The following is a 16230-nucleotide window of genomic DNA, read 5'->3' as shown; positions in this document are numbered from 1 at the left end:
AAGTATTTGATTATTTATACAGATCTATGGTCATAAAATGAATAATGAAAAGCCTATGAATGTACGTTAATGTCTCTTTACTGGAGCTTTCAAACTAGCAGGTTGAAGTTTCTTTTTTTCCTTTTCCCACACACCTGTTTGTGAGTTTCAGCAGGAAGGTAAACAGGGCCCCGGGGACGGGGCAGAGGAAGGAGAGCTTCAGGGTCTTCACAGCACAGCTGAGTGATCACGCTCTCTCTCTTTCAGACGTTCACACTGAAGCCGTCCAGGCTGCGCTTGCCAAACACAAAGAAAGGAAGATGGCGGTGCCCATGCCTTCAAAACGCCGGTCCCTGGTGGTGCAGACCTCTATGGATGCCTACACCCCCCCAGGTGAGCCCCACGCCACTGCTGCTGGTCCTTGCCAGAGCGTTGCGGAGTTGATTGACTACTGGTCCAGCAGTAAGTCTTGTTAGCTTCCAAAATGATGGTGCTGTAATTCAGGTTTTGTGAACTGGAAGCCAGAAATAGTATATAAAATAAATATGGAAGGAAAAATAACATTATTATGTATCTGTGTAAATATGTATTTTAAACTTTTCAAGACTCGTAAACATGATACCTACTTTTAAAGTCTTATAAAGTTTTATTCATTTAATTCTTAATATAGAAAAGAGTTTGTACCTCTGTAGTTCTAATTGAAGTCAGAATTTTCTTCTGCTTAGACTGGTTAATACATGTTCTCAAGTCTCTGTAATATAAATATGCTGCATTGTTGTATTGTTTAAGAAACCAACTGAATTAGATGGTTCAGGCAGTTACCTGAATCAGGGACCATCCAACTTTGTCAGCGTCAGATAACATTCTAGTTTCTGCAGCCCTTAAGGCATCTGTCACAGCTGCTCAACTGTGCCATTAGCATGCAAGCAGCCAATACCGGAATGTCAGTGAGTAGACATAGCTGTGTACTGATAAAACTTTATTCACAGCCACAGGCAGTGGACTGGATTTGGTCCACAGGCTTGTCAATCCCTGATATAAACAGTTGAAGGTAACAGCCCATTTTTATTTCTGTTAGATGGTACTGCTTTTATTTAATCCAGAATTTTATATAACTACCCAAATTTTACTCTGCCCAAATAATTATACAATGTATCTCATGTTCTCCAAAACCAAAGTGAAGCAGAAAGCTAAATTATCCAGGTATCGTTAGACGTGAGGGATTAAGCCTACTTTTTGTGGTTTCTTTTTCTCTGATTTTGGTCTCAAAACATCATTCATGTTATTGTTACAAGCCTTTTTTTTTCAATAGACCTAAGCTACCTTGTGTTCCACTTTGAACAGTTTTAAAGCCACCTTTTTGTTTTTCACTACAAGAGAAACTTAAGGTACAATAAGAATACCTGGACGTGCACAACACTTTATGGAGTATTTTTGTGTTTTGGAATTTAGCCCTGAGTGTTGGCAAGCAGTGAGGGTAATAGAAGGACACACTTCCAATCAGAGATGTGGTCAAGTATATCTCAATGTTAGTTCAAACCACTTTTAAGCATTCACCTTTATGCATAATTTCTGGAAAAGATCTAGTTAGGATTGTTGTGCTGCTAGTAGTCTTCTATTGGTGAAACTTTCCTTTAGTTTTTATGTATAAAAATGTAAGAATAATTTGCCAAGGCTTCTGCTTCTAGCTATAATGAGCCAACTAACACATGCACTATGAAAAAGTATAAAACTGCATGAAACAAATGAGACGACAGTTTTTAGGCTGCGGACCACAAATGGTGCAAGACTAAGCCTGAGAGAAGGAGAACGTGTGAGGTGAGCCAACAGTTTACAAGTTCTCTGCCTGGAGAAAACCTTCAGATTTTTGGCAGAAAGAGCTAGAGTCTGAGTACAGCACAGCCAACCTCCTAAATTGAGGCGGCAGAGATCAGAGTTCTGTGCAGGTAAAAGGCCTGGGGCTTTCCATAGATCCACCTAACAAAGAGTAAATGGAAGTCTGCTCAAGGTCAAGGTGATCAACCAGTAGTTGAACTGCCTGCTAAAACAAGAATCAAAGGCTTCAGAGGAAGTTTATAGGATCCAGAGTCTCCTCAACATATTGTCCACAGTGTCTAGTGTTCAGTAAACGGACCCTAGACATACAGAGAAATAGGAATGTAATCTGTGATGGAGAAAAAAAGGAGTCAATCAGAAATGAACACAGATGGTCTCCACCGAGCTATCAATGATCACTAACCATATGTGCCTGTTGAGAACAGGAAATGTGGTTAGTCTGAATTGGATTTGCTGAAACTGAAGTACATACCAGTTAAAATGGAAAATATTTCATTAATTTCTATATATTACATATTGAAAGGATAATATGAATATTTTGAGTTAAATAAAAATGGATTATTAAAGTTAAGTATACCTGTTTATGTATTTTTTAACATGGCTTCTAAAAGGTTTAAAATTATATTTAGGGCTCTCATTTCTGTTGGAAAGCACTGGTCTACGTGTCTGCTATAGCAGAAGACAGCTTAGAAATCTGCAATTATAAATATTTATTTAAGGAGTCATGTAAAAATGTGTCACAGGACTGAAGGAAAATATTGTTTTAACACTTGAGCTGAGCAGAGAAAGGGAAAATTATTTTTTAAAATAATGTAAATAAGGGAATTTCAGGTTTGACATGTAAAGAGCTTGGAAGTTGCCACTACATCCTAAAAACAAGCAAAAAGCTGAACAAACTGAAAAATCAATAGCTTTTTTTAGATCTGTAAGAGAATTGAGGTCACAAGGTAAACTGCTGGAGAATCACAATATACTGGTGCAAAAACCTCCAGGGGATCCAGTGCTGGGGTAGGAAAACCTAAAATGTAACTGGCAAATTGCTGGAGGTTCAGTGGAGGCAAGTCTGACAGTCGAAAGCTCCAGAAGGATCTGTTCAAACTTTTGAGTTTTATCTCCAGGAGCTTGACCAGGTTCTTAAAGTTAATATCACAGAAAAATCCCCTCATGCTTCCAGCAGGAGGAAAGGAAAGAAATCATTTTGAAACATGCACTCTTATCAAGGTTTGCCTTCAGAAGAAACTAGTTAACTAGAAACTAACTGTCCTGGGGGAAGGGAAATAACCAACTCTAGCCATCCAGTCCTACCTGAGGAGGGAGATAAAAACCTGAGAAGCACTTATGAAGTTCACAGTGTAGAGGCACAGGCTCACTAAAGACTGAGACCTGACCACAGGACTGTAGAATGCTGTCCCTCCCCACACACCTTACCACCATGTAAAGCCCTATTTACAGCAGTTTGTTTTTTACCCCGTATATCATGTCAGCTATCAAGAAAAAATTGCAAGGCATCCTAAAAGGCAAAAAAACCCAAAAAACCACACAGTGTGACTAGACAAAGCAAGCATCAGAACCAAATGTTGGAGTTACCAGACCAGGAATTTAAGACAACTATGATTAAAAGGGAGAAGTGGACAGCATGCAAGAACTGATGGGCAGTGTAACCAGAGGGATGAAAATCCTAAGAAAGAACCAAAAAGAAATGCTAGAGATCAAAAACACTAACAAAAATAAAGTATGCCTTTGATGGGCTTATTGGTAGCCTGGACGTGGCTGAGGAAAGAATTTCTCAACTTGTGGATATGTCAACAGAAACCTCCAAAACTGAAAAGCAAAGAGAATAAAGACTTTAAAAAAACAGAATATTCAAGAACTGTGGGACAACTGCAAAAGATGTACCATCTGTGCAATGGTAATATAAGAAGGAGGAGAGAGAAAGGAATATTCAAGAGAATAATGACTGAGAGTTTACCCAAATTAATGTCAGTTGTCAAACTATAAACCTAGGAAGCTCAGAGAATACCAAGCATGATAAATGCCAAAAACAAAGCAAAACAACAACAACAACAAAACTACACGTGGGCATATCATTTTCAAACTTCAAAACATCAAAGACAAAAAAAATCCTAACAGAAGTCAGAGGAAAAAAATTCCTCCTCTGGAGAGGACCAAAGGTAAGTATTACATGTGACTTACCCTCACAAACCATGAAAACAAGAGAGTGGAGTGAAATATTTAAAGTGTTGGGGGGGGGGGGGCGGCCAGTGAACAAATGCCAACCAAAAATTATATACCTTGTGAAATTATCTTTTAAAAGTGAAGGGGAAATTCTCAAAGAAAAATTGAGGGAATTTATTGCCAGTACACTTGCCTTGCAATGTTGAAAGAAGTTCTTTAGAGGGAAAGAAAATAATAGTGATCAGAAAGAGCTCTGCATAAAGAAAGGAAGAGCATCAAATAAGGAATAAGTGAAGGTAAAATAAACACTTTTATTTTCCTTCTTAATAGATCTAACATAATTTGTTCAAAATAATAATAGCAATAATATATGTGATTTTATATGCGTACACATATAGTACACACACACACATGCATGTTTATGCTTATGCCAGGAGTCTTCAAAAAGTTCATGAAAGGACTTTTATTATCTTTTAGTTCAAGTTTCTCCTGAACTTTTTGAAGTACCTTTGTATATAAGTGAAGTGAATGACAGCAATGATACAAGGGACACAAGAGAGGAATTAGGATTATTTTGTTATTATAAAGTACTTCCATTACCCATGAAGCAGTATAGTGTTATTTGAAACAGGACTTGGTGGACTTGTAAATTTATATGGTAAATTTAGGGCAATCACTTGAAAAAAGTAAAGAAAAAAAAGAACTGATATGCTAAGAAAGGTGAGAAAATGAATCGTATAAAATGCTCAATTAAGATCATAAAAGGTAGAAAAAGAGTGGAAGACAAAAATAGAAATAAAGAACAAGAATAATAAATAGTAAACAGTAATAATTATGGTAGATAATAATCCAACTATATCACCTCCAACATCAGTAGTATAAATGCACCAATTAAAAGACACCATCAGAGGTAAAAAATAAGACCCAACTACTTATTGTTTATAAGAAACTCACTGTAAATATAAAGACATATGGATCAACAGTAAAGGGATAGAGAAAGATACATATGCTAACACTAATTAAAAGAAAGTGGGAGTAGCTACATTAATTTCAGAGAGAGCAGGCTGCACAACCAGAAAACTTATCAAAGATACAGAAAAGCATTACATAGTAATAAAAGGGTCAGTTTCCAAGAAGACATAACAATACTTAAGTGTGCTTGTATGTAACAACAGAGCATGAAAATGCATGAGGCAAACACTGATAGAACTGCAATGAGAATAAATGAATGCATTATTATAGTTGGAGACTTCAACACCCCTCTATCAGAAATAGACTAATCCACTGGACCAATCCAATGGACACAATTGAACTGAACAGCACCTTTAATCAAATGGATATAATTGACATCTATAAACTATAAACTATTGCATCGAACAGCAGCAGATTACACATTCTTCTCAGACTTGCAAGATAGACCACATTCTGGGCCATAAAACACACCTTCACAAAATTGAAAGGAAAGGAATCAAACAAGTACATTCTCAACCACAGAAGAATTAAGCTTCAAATCAGTAACAGAAAGATAACTGGAAAATACCATAATATTAGGAAATAAACAATATAATTCTAAGTAACACAATGACCAAAGAAGAAATCTCAAGAGAAATTTTTAAAGTATTTTGAACTAAGTGAAAATGAAAACACAGCTTACCTAGAAGGTAACATAGGAGAAACACTAGTTAACCTTTGGTTTGATGATCATGTTTTAGATATGACAGCAAAGATACAATTTGTGAAAGAAAGAATTGATAAACTGGATTTCATTAAAATCAAACTTTTCTGCTCTGCAAAAGACACTGTAAAAAGAATGAAAATACAAGCCACAGACTAGGAGAAACTATTTACAAAAGATATATATGATAAAGAACTTTTATACAAAATATACAAAGAACTCTTAAAACTCTCAACAGTAAGAAAATAATCAACCTGATTTAAAAATGGACCAAAACCCTTAATATACAACTCACTGAAGAAGATATATAGATGGCAAATAAGCATATGCATGATACTCCACACATGTCATGGGGAAATGTAAATTAAAACAACGAGATACCATTGTACATCTGTTAGAATGAGCAAAATCCAGAACACTCACAAAGCCAAATGCTGGCAAGTGCATGGAGCAACAGGAACTCTCATTCATTGCTTGTGGGAATGCAAAATAGTGCAGCTTTTAGGATGGCATTCTGGCAATTTCTTACAAAACTAAACATACTCTTATATGATCTAGCAATCACACTCCTTGGCATATATCCAAGGAGTTGAAAACTTATGTTCACACAAGAAAAGCCTGTACATGGATGTTTATAGCAGCTTTATATATAATTTCCAAAAAGGGAAGCAACCAAAATGCCCTTCAGTAGGTTAATGGATAAATAAACTGTGATATATCCAGACAATGGAATATTATTCAGTGCTAAACAGAGATGAGCTATCAAGCCATGAAAAGATGTGGAGGAAACTTAAATGCATATTACTAAGTGAAAGAAGCCAATCTAAAAGGGCTACATGCTGTATGATTTCAACTGTATGAGGATACTTTTGTGTGGAGAAATAGAATTAAAAGATAATACAAATCTTTCCATAAACTTTTTGAAGTACCCTTGTATGACATTCTGCAAAAGGCAAAACTATGGATATATTAGAAAGATCAGTGGTTGCCAGGGGTTAGGGGAAGGAGGGATGAATAGGTGGAGTACAGAGGATTTTTAGGGCAGTGAAACTACTCTGTATGAGACTATACTGGTGGATATATGTTATTTTACATTTGTTCAAACCCATAGTGAAGCATCAAGAGTGAACCTTCCTGTAAACTGTGGACTTAAGGTGATGATGTTTCAATTTAGCTTCATCCATTGTAACAAATGTACCACTGTGGTAGGGAATGTTGATAATGGAAGAGGCTGTGCATGTGTGGGGTTGGGGGTTGATGAAATATCACTGTATTTTTCTCTTCATTTTGCTGTGAACCTGAAACTACTCTTTAAAAATTAGGGGTTTTGTTTTGTTTTAATTAATCGCAACTCTAGAACTGAATAGTGTAATACTGAAATGAAGTTTCACTGGGTGGGCTTAAAATCAAGTTAGAGAAGGAAGATGGAGTCTGTGAAGTTGAGAGATTGAGAGAAATTTACTGAGGAATAAAGAAACAAAAATTAAAGAAAAATTAACAAAACCTCAAACATCTGTGGTACAATGTTAACATGCTTGTAATACAAGAAGGAAAAGAATGAGAAAAGAACAGAAAAACTATTTGAAGAAATAAAGGTCAAAAAGCTCTCAAATTGATGTAAAACACCACTTTATAGATCCAAGAAGTTCAGTGAACCCCAAGCAGAACCTAAGTTCATAAAAGTCAAAGTATAAAAGGAAATCTTGAAAGTAAAAAAGACAAAACAACTGTCATGTATAGGAGGATAACCATTTGAATGATGGATGACTTATGTGAAGATACAACGGAGCCCAGAAGACATTAGAAAGACATCTTTAAAGTCCTAAAGGGGGGCGAAAAAAGAAACTATCAACTCATAGCAAATGAAAATATCCTTTATAAACAAGGATGAAATAATATATTTAGAAACATGAAAGCTGAGAGAATGTGTTACCCTCAGAACTGCACTACAAATATGCTAATGAATGTCCTTTAGACTGGTTGCAAATGATACCAGATGAAAAGTTAGATTTATAAAAAGGAAAGAAAAATACTGGAAATAGTAAATAGCTGTGTTAGTATAAGACTTTTCCCCTTGTAATTTACTTTAAGCTAGTAATTGCACAAAAAACAGGGACAGGTGAATGGAACTGATTATTACATTTGTGAAGTAGGAAGCAAGAAGTGGAAAGTAGGAAATGCGTGATGTCAGGTGTGTCATGAATAGAGAAAGGGAAAGATGGGAAGTTTGTATTGTCAGATTTGAAGAGTGAACAGTTACAAAATTGACCCTGTACAGACTCCATTAAGGATGCATATTGTTAGCCTTAGAGCAACCACTAAAAATAAGAAGTGCTAAAATGTTAGAAGAGGTATAAGTAAGAATTTAATAGCGTACATAAAATGAAACCCTAAAAAAAGTTAAGTTAAAAAAGACCAGAGAAATTAACAGTGAAACAAAAAAATTAGAAGAATGGATGGAAAACAAATAGCAAAATGTTATATTTAAACCCACTTATATCAAATGATTATAGTAAACATAAATGGATCAAACACACAATAAAAGATAGTGATTGACAGACTGTATAAAAAAGGAAGATAACACCTATATTCTGTCTGTCAGAAACAAATAAAAACAGATAATTTAAAAATAAAATTATGAAAAAATATGCAATGCAAAATTAAGCATGAGATGAACAAACCTGTGTGTATATCAGATAAAGTAGACAGTAAGACAAAATATCAGAAGATATAAAGAAGGACATTAGATAATGGACAAATGAGCAATTCAATGGGAAGATATAACAATGGATATTTATACACTAAGTAACAGAGCATTGCAATTTATAAACAGAGACTGATAAAGGGAGAAATAGAAAAATCCAAAGGATAGTTGGAAATTTTTTAATAGCTTCTTAAGTAATTATAAGAAAGTTGTCAAAAATCAGTGGGGATATAGATGTAAACAGTGCTGTCAACCAGCTTGATGTAGTTGATATTTACAGAATAGTACACCCAACTGTTGCAGAACACACACTCATTTTTAAAACCTTTCTTCAGGTATAATTTATATCCCACAGTATTAATCCATTGCAAATGCTTAATTCAATGATTTTTAGTGAATATATAAATTGTGCAGCCATTGCCATAATCCAGTTTTAGAACCTTTCTGTCTCCCCAAAAAGTTTTGTTGTGCACATTGGCGTTTATCTCCATTCTCATGTGCAGCCCTAGGGAGCCAACAATCTGCTTCATATGTCTCTCTAATTTTCTGGACATTTAACATAAATGAAATCATGAAATGTGTTTTTTACTGTCTTGCTTCTTCAGAATAATGTTCTGAGGTTCGTCCATGTTGTAGCATGCATTGGTAGTTCATTCCTTCTTGTGGTTGAATTGTATTAGGTGGATACCACATTTTCTTTATCCGTTCACCAGTTGATGTCTGTTCACATTGTTTCCAGCTTTTGACTACTATGCATAATTTGCTATCAGCATTTATGTACATATCTTTGTGATTAAAGATCTTGAGATGGGGCAGTTATTCTGGGTTAACCAGGTAGGCACCCTATAATTTAAAAGGTTCTTATGAGAGAGAAGGACGAGTGTCAAACTCAGAAAAGAGGAAGAACCAGAGATTGGGGTGATGTACTTTAAAGATAGGTAGAGGGGCCATGAGCCAGGGGTACAGGTGACATCTAGAAGGTGGAAAAGGCAAAGAAACAGATTCTCTCTGAAGCCTCCAGAAGGAACATAGCCTTGTTTACACCTTGATTTTAGACTTTGACCTCCAAAGCTGTAAGTTGTTAAATATGTGTGTAGTTGTAAGCCATGAAGTAGCCAGAGGAAAATAAGAGTCTTTTGAAATCTTGAGAGTTTTTATTTTGATGAAGTCCGATTTGTCCATTTTTATTTTATGGATTGTACCTTTGGAAGTTTTAGAAGTTTCATAGTTTTAGTTCTTTCATTTAGGTGTTAGTCCTTTCTGTATGGTGTGAGGTAAGGATCTAAGTTTGTTGTTATTTTGTTTGTTTTGGTATGTGGATACCCATTTGTCTCAGCAGCATTTGTTGAATTCTTATTGAATTGTCTCAGGAGCTTTGTCAAAAATAAATTGACTTTAAATGTAAGACTTCATTTCTGGGTTCATTTATGTTCCATTGATACATATGTCTATTCTTGTGCTAATACCACTGTCTTAATTACTGAAACTTTGTATAAAGTCTTGAAGTCAGATATTCAAGTCCTCCATCTTTTTTTTTTTTTTTTTTTACTTTTTTTTACTTTTTTCAAAGTGATTTTGGCTGTTCTACATTCTTTGTATTTCCAAACAAATTTTAGAATAAGCTTTCAATTTCTGCCCCCCAAAAAGCCTTCTGGGATTTTATTAGGGATTGCTTTGGATTTGTGGATCAATTTGGAGAGAATTGCCACCTTGACAATATTGTTTTCCAATCCGTGAACATGAATATCTCTCCATTTATTTAATTTCCACTTATTTGGATCTTCTTTAATTTCTTTCAGTGATGTTTCATAGTTTTCAGTGTATATGTCTTGCACATCTGTTAGATGTTTTGCTGAGTGTTTTATGCTTTCGATGCTGTTGTGAATAAAATTGCTTATATTTAGATTGTTCACTGCTAGAATCTGTATATTTTATATCTTTACCTTGTATCCTGTGACCTTGCAAAATTCAGTTTTTAGTCATTCAAGAATTTTTGGTGGATCTCTTACAATTTTCTACACGTAAGACCATGCCATCTGTGAATAAAAACACTTCTATTTCTTCCTTTCTAATCTGGATGTCTGTAATTTATTGTTTCATTTATTTATTTATTGTTTCACTAGCTGGAACCTTCCAGATAATAGAAACGTCAAGAGGGGACCTCCTTGCCCCATCCTCAGTCTTAGGGGAATGCATTCAATCTTTCACTGCTGAGTATCAAGTTAGCTGTGGGTTTTCACAAATACCCTGAACAGGTTGAGGGAATCACCCTCTATTTCTAGTTTGTCAAGAGTTTTTAATCTTGAAGTCATGTTAGATTTGGTCGAATACTCTTTCTGTGTCTTTTATGGTTAATGTGGTTTTTCCCTCTTTATTCTACTAATATGGCGTGTAACATTAATTCACTTCTGAATGTTAAATCAACCTTAATTCCTGCTCATAATATATAATTCTAGTCACCTCTTGGTCATGGCATATTATTCATCTTGTACACTGCTCATTTTGTTTGCTAATACTTGGTTGAGGATTTTTGAGTCTTTGTCATGAGGGACATTATTCTGTATATTTCTTGTGAAAAGGCAGAGTTGGAGTGGGGAATGAGAGGTTGACCATAAAGGAGTCTATAAGGAAACTTTCTGGGGAGACAGTTATGTTTGATGTGGACATTCCTCAAAAGTCTTAAGTCTGAATACATAAATATATATAAACTTTATTTTTATATAAATTATATAAGTTATCTTAAAAGACAGGGTGGGAGGAGAGAATTTTTAGGTTCTACTCCTATTGTTGTTTTTCTAACCAATTACTACCAAGTAAACTTTAAAAATTTTTTCAGACAGCATGTGACAATGGTAATAGTTTAAAAGTTCTTTGCAGTTATTGTTGTGTTAAAAAAAAAAAGTCCTGTGATTTAGGATAAATTGTCATTGCTCTTATCTTCACTTAAGTGTTCTAGATCTGCTTACGTGTCTCCTTCCCTCCCAGCATCTTACACAACTCACCTGTAGGGAGGATCCTGATCGTCATTCATACATCAAAGTTTGAATAAGAAATGCACCAACAATTCATTCTTAAAACACTTGCTGCTATGTGCAAAATTGTTAAATGAAAACTATTTCCATTAATTTCAATGAAAAAAGTTGATATATTTTATCTCAACTGAGATAAATCTAAGATATCCAAGTTTCATAGATAGAACAATAAATCAACTAAATAATGAGAAAAACTTATAAGCAATGAACACTATAAAAACAAATAGGTATAGTTTGAGCATAAAATGCACTGTGAGGAAGGTTTATTATACACACCAGAGGACATGGCAGAGACGCAGAGTGGGAGGGGGCGGGTGGAAGGGGAGGCCTTTCACTGTAAGGTGTGTTCTTCCTTCTGTCCCAATCCTTCATCAATATCTGAGTATTTGAAGAGGCACATGGGTATCATGCACCATGTAATGAAATTTTGGCCAACAACTGACTGCATATATTATGGTGGTCCCATAAGATTATAATGACTATACACATAGACTGGTGTGTAGTTGGCTGTACCTGTTAGGTTTGCATTAAGTGCACTCTGTGATGTCCACACCACGAGAGAATCACGTAATGATGCATTTCTTAGAACACACCCCTCTGGTCAAGCAACACTTGACTGTATAGCTCAGAAAAGCACCTCAGGGCTAACAAGGGGTAAACGTGAATACCTTTTGAACACGTGAAACCCGCACATGTGCTGCCTTATCCTTTCACTTGGTGAAGGTGTGCAGAGAAAACTTGGTTTCTTCCCAAACTGTTATGTGGAGGAAATTGTTGAGCGTGCCTTTGTCCAAGCTTACAATGTCAAAATAAACATTTCCATAGCATATTTGTTTAAGACGTTTTAGATGAAAAAATCATTACACTAGAGAAAAAATGAATCATTATCTGAAAAGTAGTATAACTTTTTGGGGTGTTTAGAGCAGTCATTGAACAGTTTTGTGTGCGGTAGGTTTGTGTATGCAGTGTTTGGAGGGGACTGAGATTGGGCATGTTGCTTTGCTGCGGTGGGTAGCAAATCACGTCTCTCTCTGCACACAGACACCTCTTCCGGCTCAGAGGATGAAGGCTCGGTGCAGGGTGACTCCCAGGGAACGCCCACCTCCAGCCAGGGCAGCATCAACATGGAGCACTGGATCAGCCAGGCCATCCACGGCTCTACCACATCTACCACCTCTTCCTCCTCCACACAGAGCGGGGGCAGCGGGGCCGCCCACCGGCTGGCTGATGTCATGGCCCAGACGCATATAGGTGAGTGCTCGGTGTCTGTGTCCTCTGAGTGACCACTGAAAGCGCCCGTTCGTTCACACATTGTGCTCTGTGTGTGGCTCTCGAATGCATCCAACGAGCATGTGCAGAGCCCCTCGGACTCCTGGGGTGCTTCTCCGCTTCCCACCACCCCAAATCACCCCTCAGTCGGAACTTCGGGGGCTCTCTGTTCATAAAGGAACACGTTCTTGTTTATTAGGGAAACTCACAGCCATATCCACTTACAAGTTTTCTTCCCACTTATGCTAAAACGTGCTCCAAATTAAATTTTCATAGTGCTGGCAAACAATAGAGGGGATTTTAAAGCAGAGCTGCCATCACTCTGGGAATCACTTAAGGAAGCCAGGGAGCTGTGACCATGACCACTTTATGCTGTTTCTGCCGTAGGTATCCCAGGTACTGCACACTGTTTTGTGTGGGTCCCATAGCAAGGCAGGTCCTCTGCATTAGGGAAAGAACACAGTTAGGAGGCACTGCCCTGAGACGCTGGAAGATAGTGTGGAAAAGGAGATGTAGAAAGAATTTTTAGAAGACAAGAGTCAATGTGTGCTGGGGGACAGAGGCTGTGTGCACTGGGTAACTGGTTCCCGAGTCCTTCCTCCACCCGGCTGGTGCCTGCGGCTCATACGCCTGGCAGGTCCTCATCTAGTGTGGAGGCAGGTAGGACTCCCAGATCTGTTCTGATCCTTTTTCAGCTGTGCATTAACAGTTTTAAACAGTTTGATTATGAATGTTTCTTATAAAGGAAATTACTTATGCTGAGTATGGTTCAGTATGGTCTCTCTGTTATGTAGCAACATGAGCAGGACGGCTCTCAGCCCCACTGGGGGCTGCTACGTGCTGTGCTGTCATGGATGACAGGACACAAGATGTGGGCAAGGACCCTCCCAGCCATAGGTGAACTGCTGTAGGAAAACCTCATATCTCAAAAAATCCACATTAGGAAACAGGAGAATGCAGTGAATGAATTACACGCTCCCCACAGGTCAGATGAGCACATTTTTAGGAACATGTACCCTGATTCATGTGAGTTAATCTCCACTTGAAATCACAGTAAGTTAAACATTGAACAGAAATGTGTCACCATTAAACATTTTCAGATAGTAAAATTTCTTCTTCTGTGTGTTGGAATCGCGGACAGCGGCTGCAGCCCTGCCAGTTCTGTCTGGCACCTCAGCTGAGCTGTCCAGCACCACTTCTGCCCCTTGCAAGGGCCCATATCCTCTGACTTTGCTCACTTCCACAGAAGCACCAGAATCTTACTAGTAGAAACACATATTTCTGAGCAAACTAATCACTGCATTCAATTCTCTCTTTGTGAGTTTACACTTGGAATACTGGAGGATTATAGCCTGGAGAGTTAAATTCATCCAAGCTATAAAAGGTTGCATATCTCATGTGCGTCAAGGCTCAGCGTAACCCACATGTAACTCTGGAGTGTGTGACATTTCAGTAATTTCTCATTTGGCACAAAGATAAGTTCCTAGAATATCTGGGAATTTCTGTAAGTCTGAAATTGGGGGGGGTGGGGAAGAAAACAGTGGCAAAATAACGAAACTGGATGAAAGAAGGAGAATTAAAATACTTTATTCCTGTGGTAAAATGAAGTAAGAAGAGAATTGGCAGCGTTCAACCTTTTGTTCAGATCATGGAAAGCTTACTAACAACACACACACGTGTATGTGCATGTGCATGTGTGTGTACACACAAGTGATTTAAGGACTTCAGGGCAAAATAAACCACTCAGTGGCATGTGCTGGTCCCTCCAGGGGAGGGACATATGTGGAGACTACAGGGACTTCTTACACCCAAGACAGGAGAAAACCTAATGGGCCAAAGACTTCTAGCCACGCGGAGTCTGCCACAAAATGGGCTATTCTACTCTGTGTCGAAGCAAAATCTCAAGTTCTTTGTGGATCTTTCTACAAATTTAATTATGCTCATGATTAAGCAGGGGTGTCAGGCATTACCTCCATAGCTGAGCCAGCAGAGCCTGTGATGTGCAGTCCTGTCCACATTATTGTTTCTTTCTCTGCTGCTGCACATAATGTCCATCTCACACACTCTCATGACTCTCAGGAGCGTTGATGAGGAAGCCTCCAGGTCATATGCACCCTGAGGATGCTGAAGACTGAGAAGGGTTAGAATTGGTAATTCAAGGGAACCAGTCCTGCCATTCTGCAGCTCCCTGCCTCACAGGTTGAATGACACGCTGATGGCATGGCAGCCCTTCTCCCTCCAGTGAGAATTAGAACCATTCCTGATTATTATCAGAAAGTATTTATTAAGATCATTTGTGTATATAACATTCTGAAAACAATTATAGAAGAAGGAATCAATACTTCTAAGATATTTTATTAGTGTCAAAAGTTGAGGGGCATATCTTATAATAACCAGTAGACTTAATGGAATGCTTTTAAACTTCAAGAAGTGTATTTGTAAAAATCATTAAAGGTAAAATTACAGGAATTATTTAGCTAAATAGAAATAGAGAAACTGAAAAGAAACTATATTAATACATTTCCAGAGTAGGAAATAAGAACAAAACAGAATAGATAACATTATTGTTGTACATACAGAATCAAACTTTGTATATCTGAGAAATGAATGAGACTTATATAAGCTATTCTCTCTTATTTTTTAGCTCCAAATACATTGTTAAATGTAACTTTTGATAATCTTTTCTGTAGTATTTTGTTAATGTACATGTCTGAAGACATTGTCCCATGTTGGTGTGCTCAGCACGTGTGGGGCCAATTGCATCAGCCAGATGTTCATACATGTAATTCCCATTTCCAGTATATTTTAGAACTCAGTTGATATTAACTCTCCTTTTGGTCTGTGCTGTTTGTACTAGCAAACACATTCACATCAGATTTCTTGCATCTGTCCCTGCTAAGATGAGAAGTCAGAGGCGACGCAGTGCATCCAGAGATGAATGTGTAGTGCATACTTGCTACACAATTAGCTGGAGCCTGGCAGCAGCACGTTTCAAGTCTAGGTTCTGCTTTATTAGAGAATTTATTCAGAGGGTTTGAATAGCCACTGTTGTGATAAATTACCCTAACTTATTTATGTGTAATCATCAAAACTATTAGAGAATTTTTTTATAGTCTCTATTGCTACTTTTCAAACACTTACATAAACAGTCTGAAAATACCATGAACGTGTTGGGGATGGTGATGTTGACAGAAACTGCCGGCTCGGGACTGGGATGTCCCTGCTGTGCCTGTCCTCCCTGCTGGGGCGTTCTTGCAGCTTGAGCAGAGTAATTTTAGAGCAGGTCAGCAAGTTCTTTCTGTAAAAGGCCACAGAGCCACTGTCTTCGGCTCTGTGGGCCACGTGGCTGTTGTAGCACAAGAGCCACCGTGGACAATACACAATCAAACAGGCACAGCTGTGTGCCAATAAAACTTTATTTATAAAAACAGATGGCAGGCACGCTGTAATGCCTAGTTTGCCAACTCTTGTTTTAGAGCGTTTTAGACTGCGCTATGGAAAGAGCAAGCAGAAAAAAGTGGATCTTGTGATAGATAAAAAGGCAGGACGGAACCTAATCT

At 37.4% G+C, this 16230-nt stretch overlaps 1 protein-coding gene across 5 annotated transcripts in view; it reads left to right on the top strand.

Moving 5' to 3' along the window:
- DIP2C (disco interacting protein 2 homolog C) overlaps window positions 1-16230 on the top strand; it is a 392086-nt gene that overhangs the window by 237824 nt on the left and 138032 nt on the right. For all 5 annotated transcript variants that reach the window (XM_063100478.1, XM_063100477.1, XM_063100476.1 and 2 more), the window contains 2 exons: window positions 247-372; window positions 12443-12652. In XM_063100478.1, coding sequence (XP_062956548.1) covers window positions 247-372; window positions 12443-12652 — 336 coding nt within the window. The remainder of the gene's footprint in view (window positions 1-246; window positions 373-12442; window positions 12653-16230) is intronic.

Source organism: Cynocephalus volans, chromosome 6, assembly GCF_027409185.1.
Source record: "Cynocephalus volans isolate mCynVol1 chromosome 6, mCynVol1.pri, whole genome shotgun sequence".
NCBI lineage: Eukaryota > Metazoa > Chordata > Mammalia > Dermoptera > Cynocephalidae > Cynocephalus > Cynocephalus volans.
This window is presented reverse-complemented; position numbering and strand designations above follow the sequence as displayed.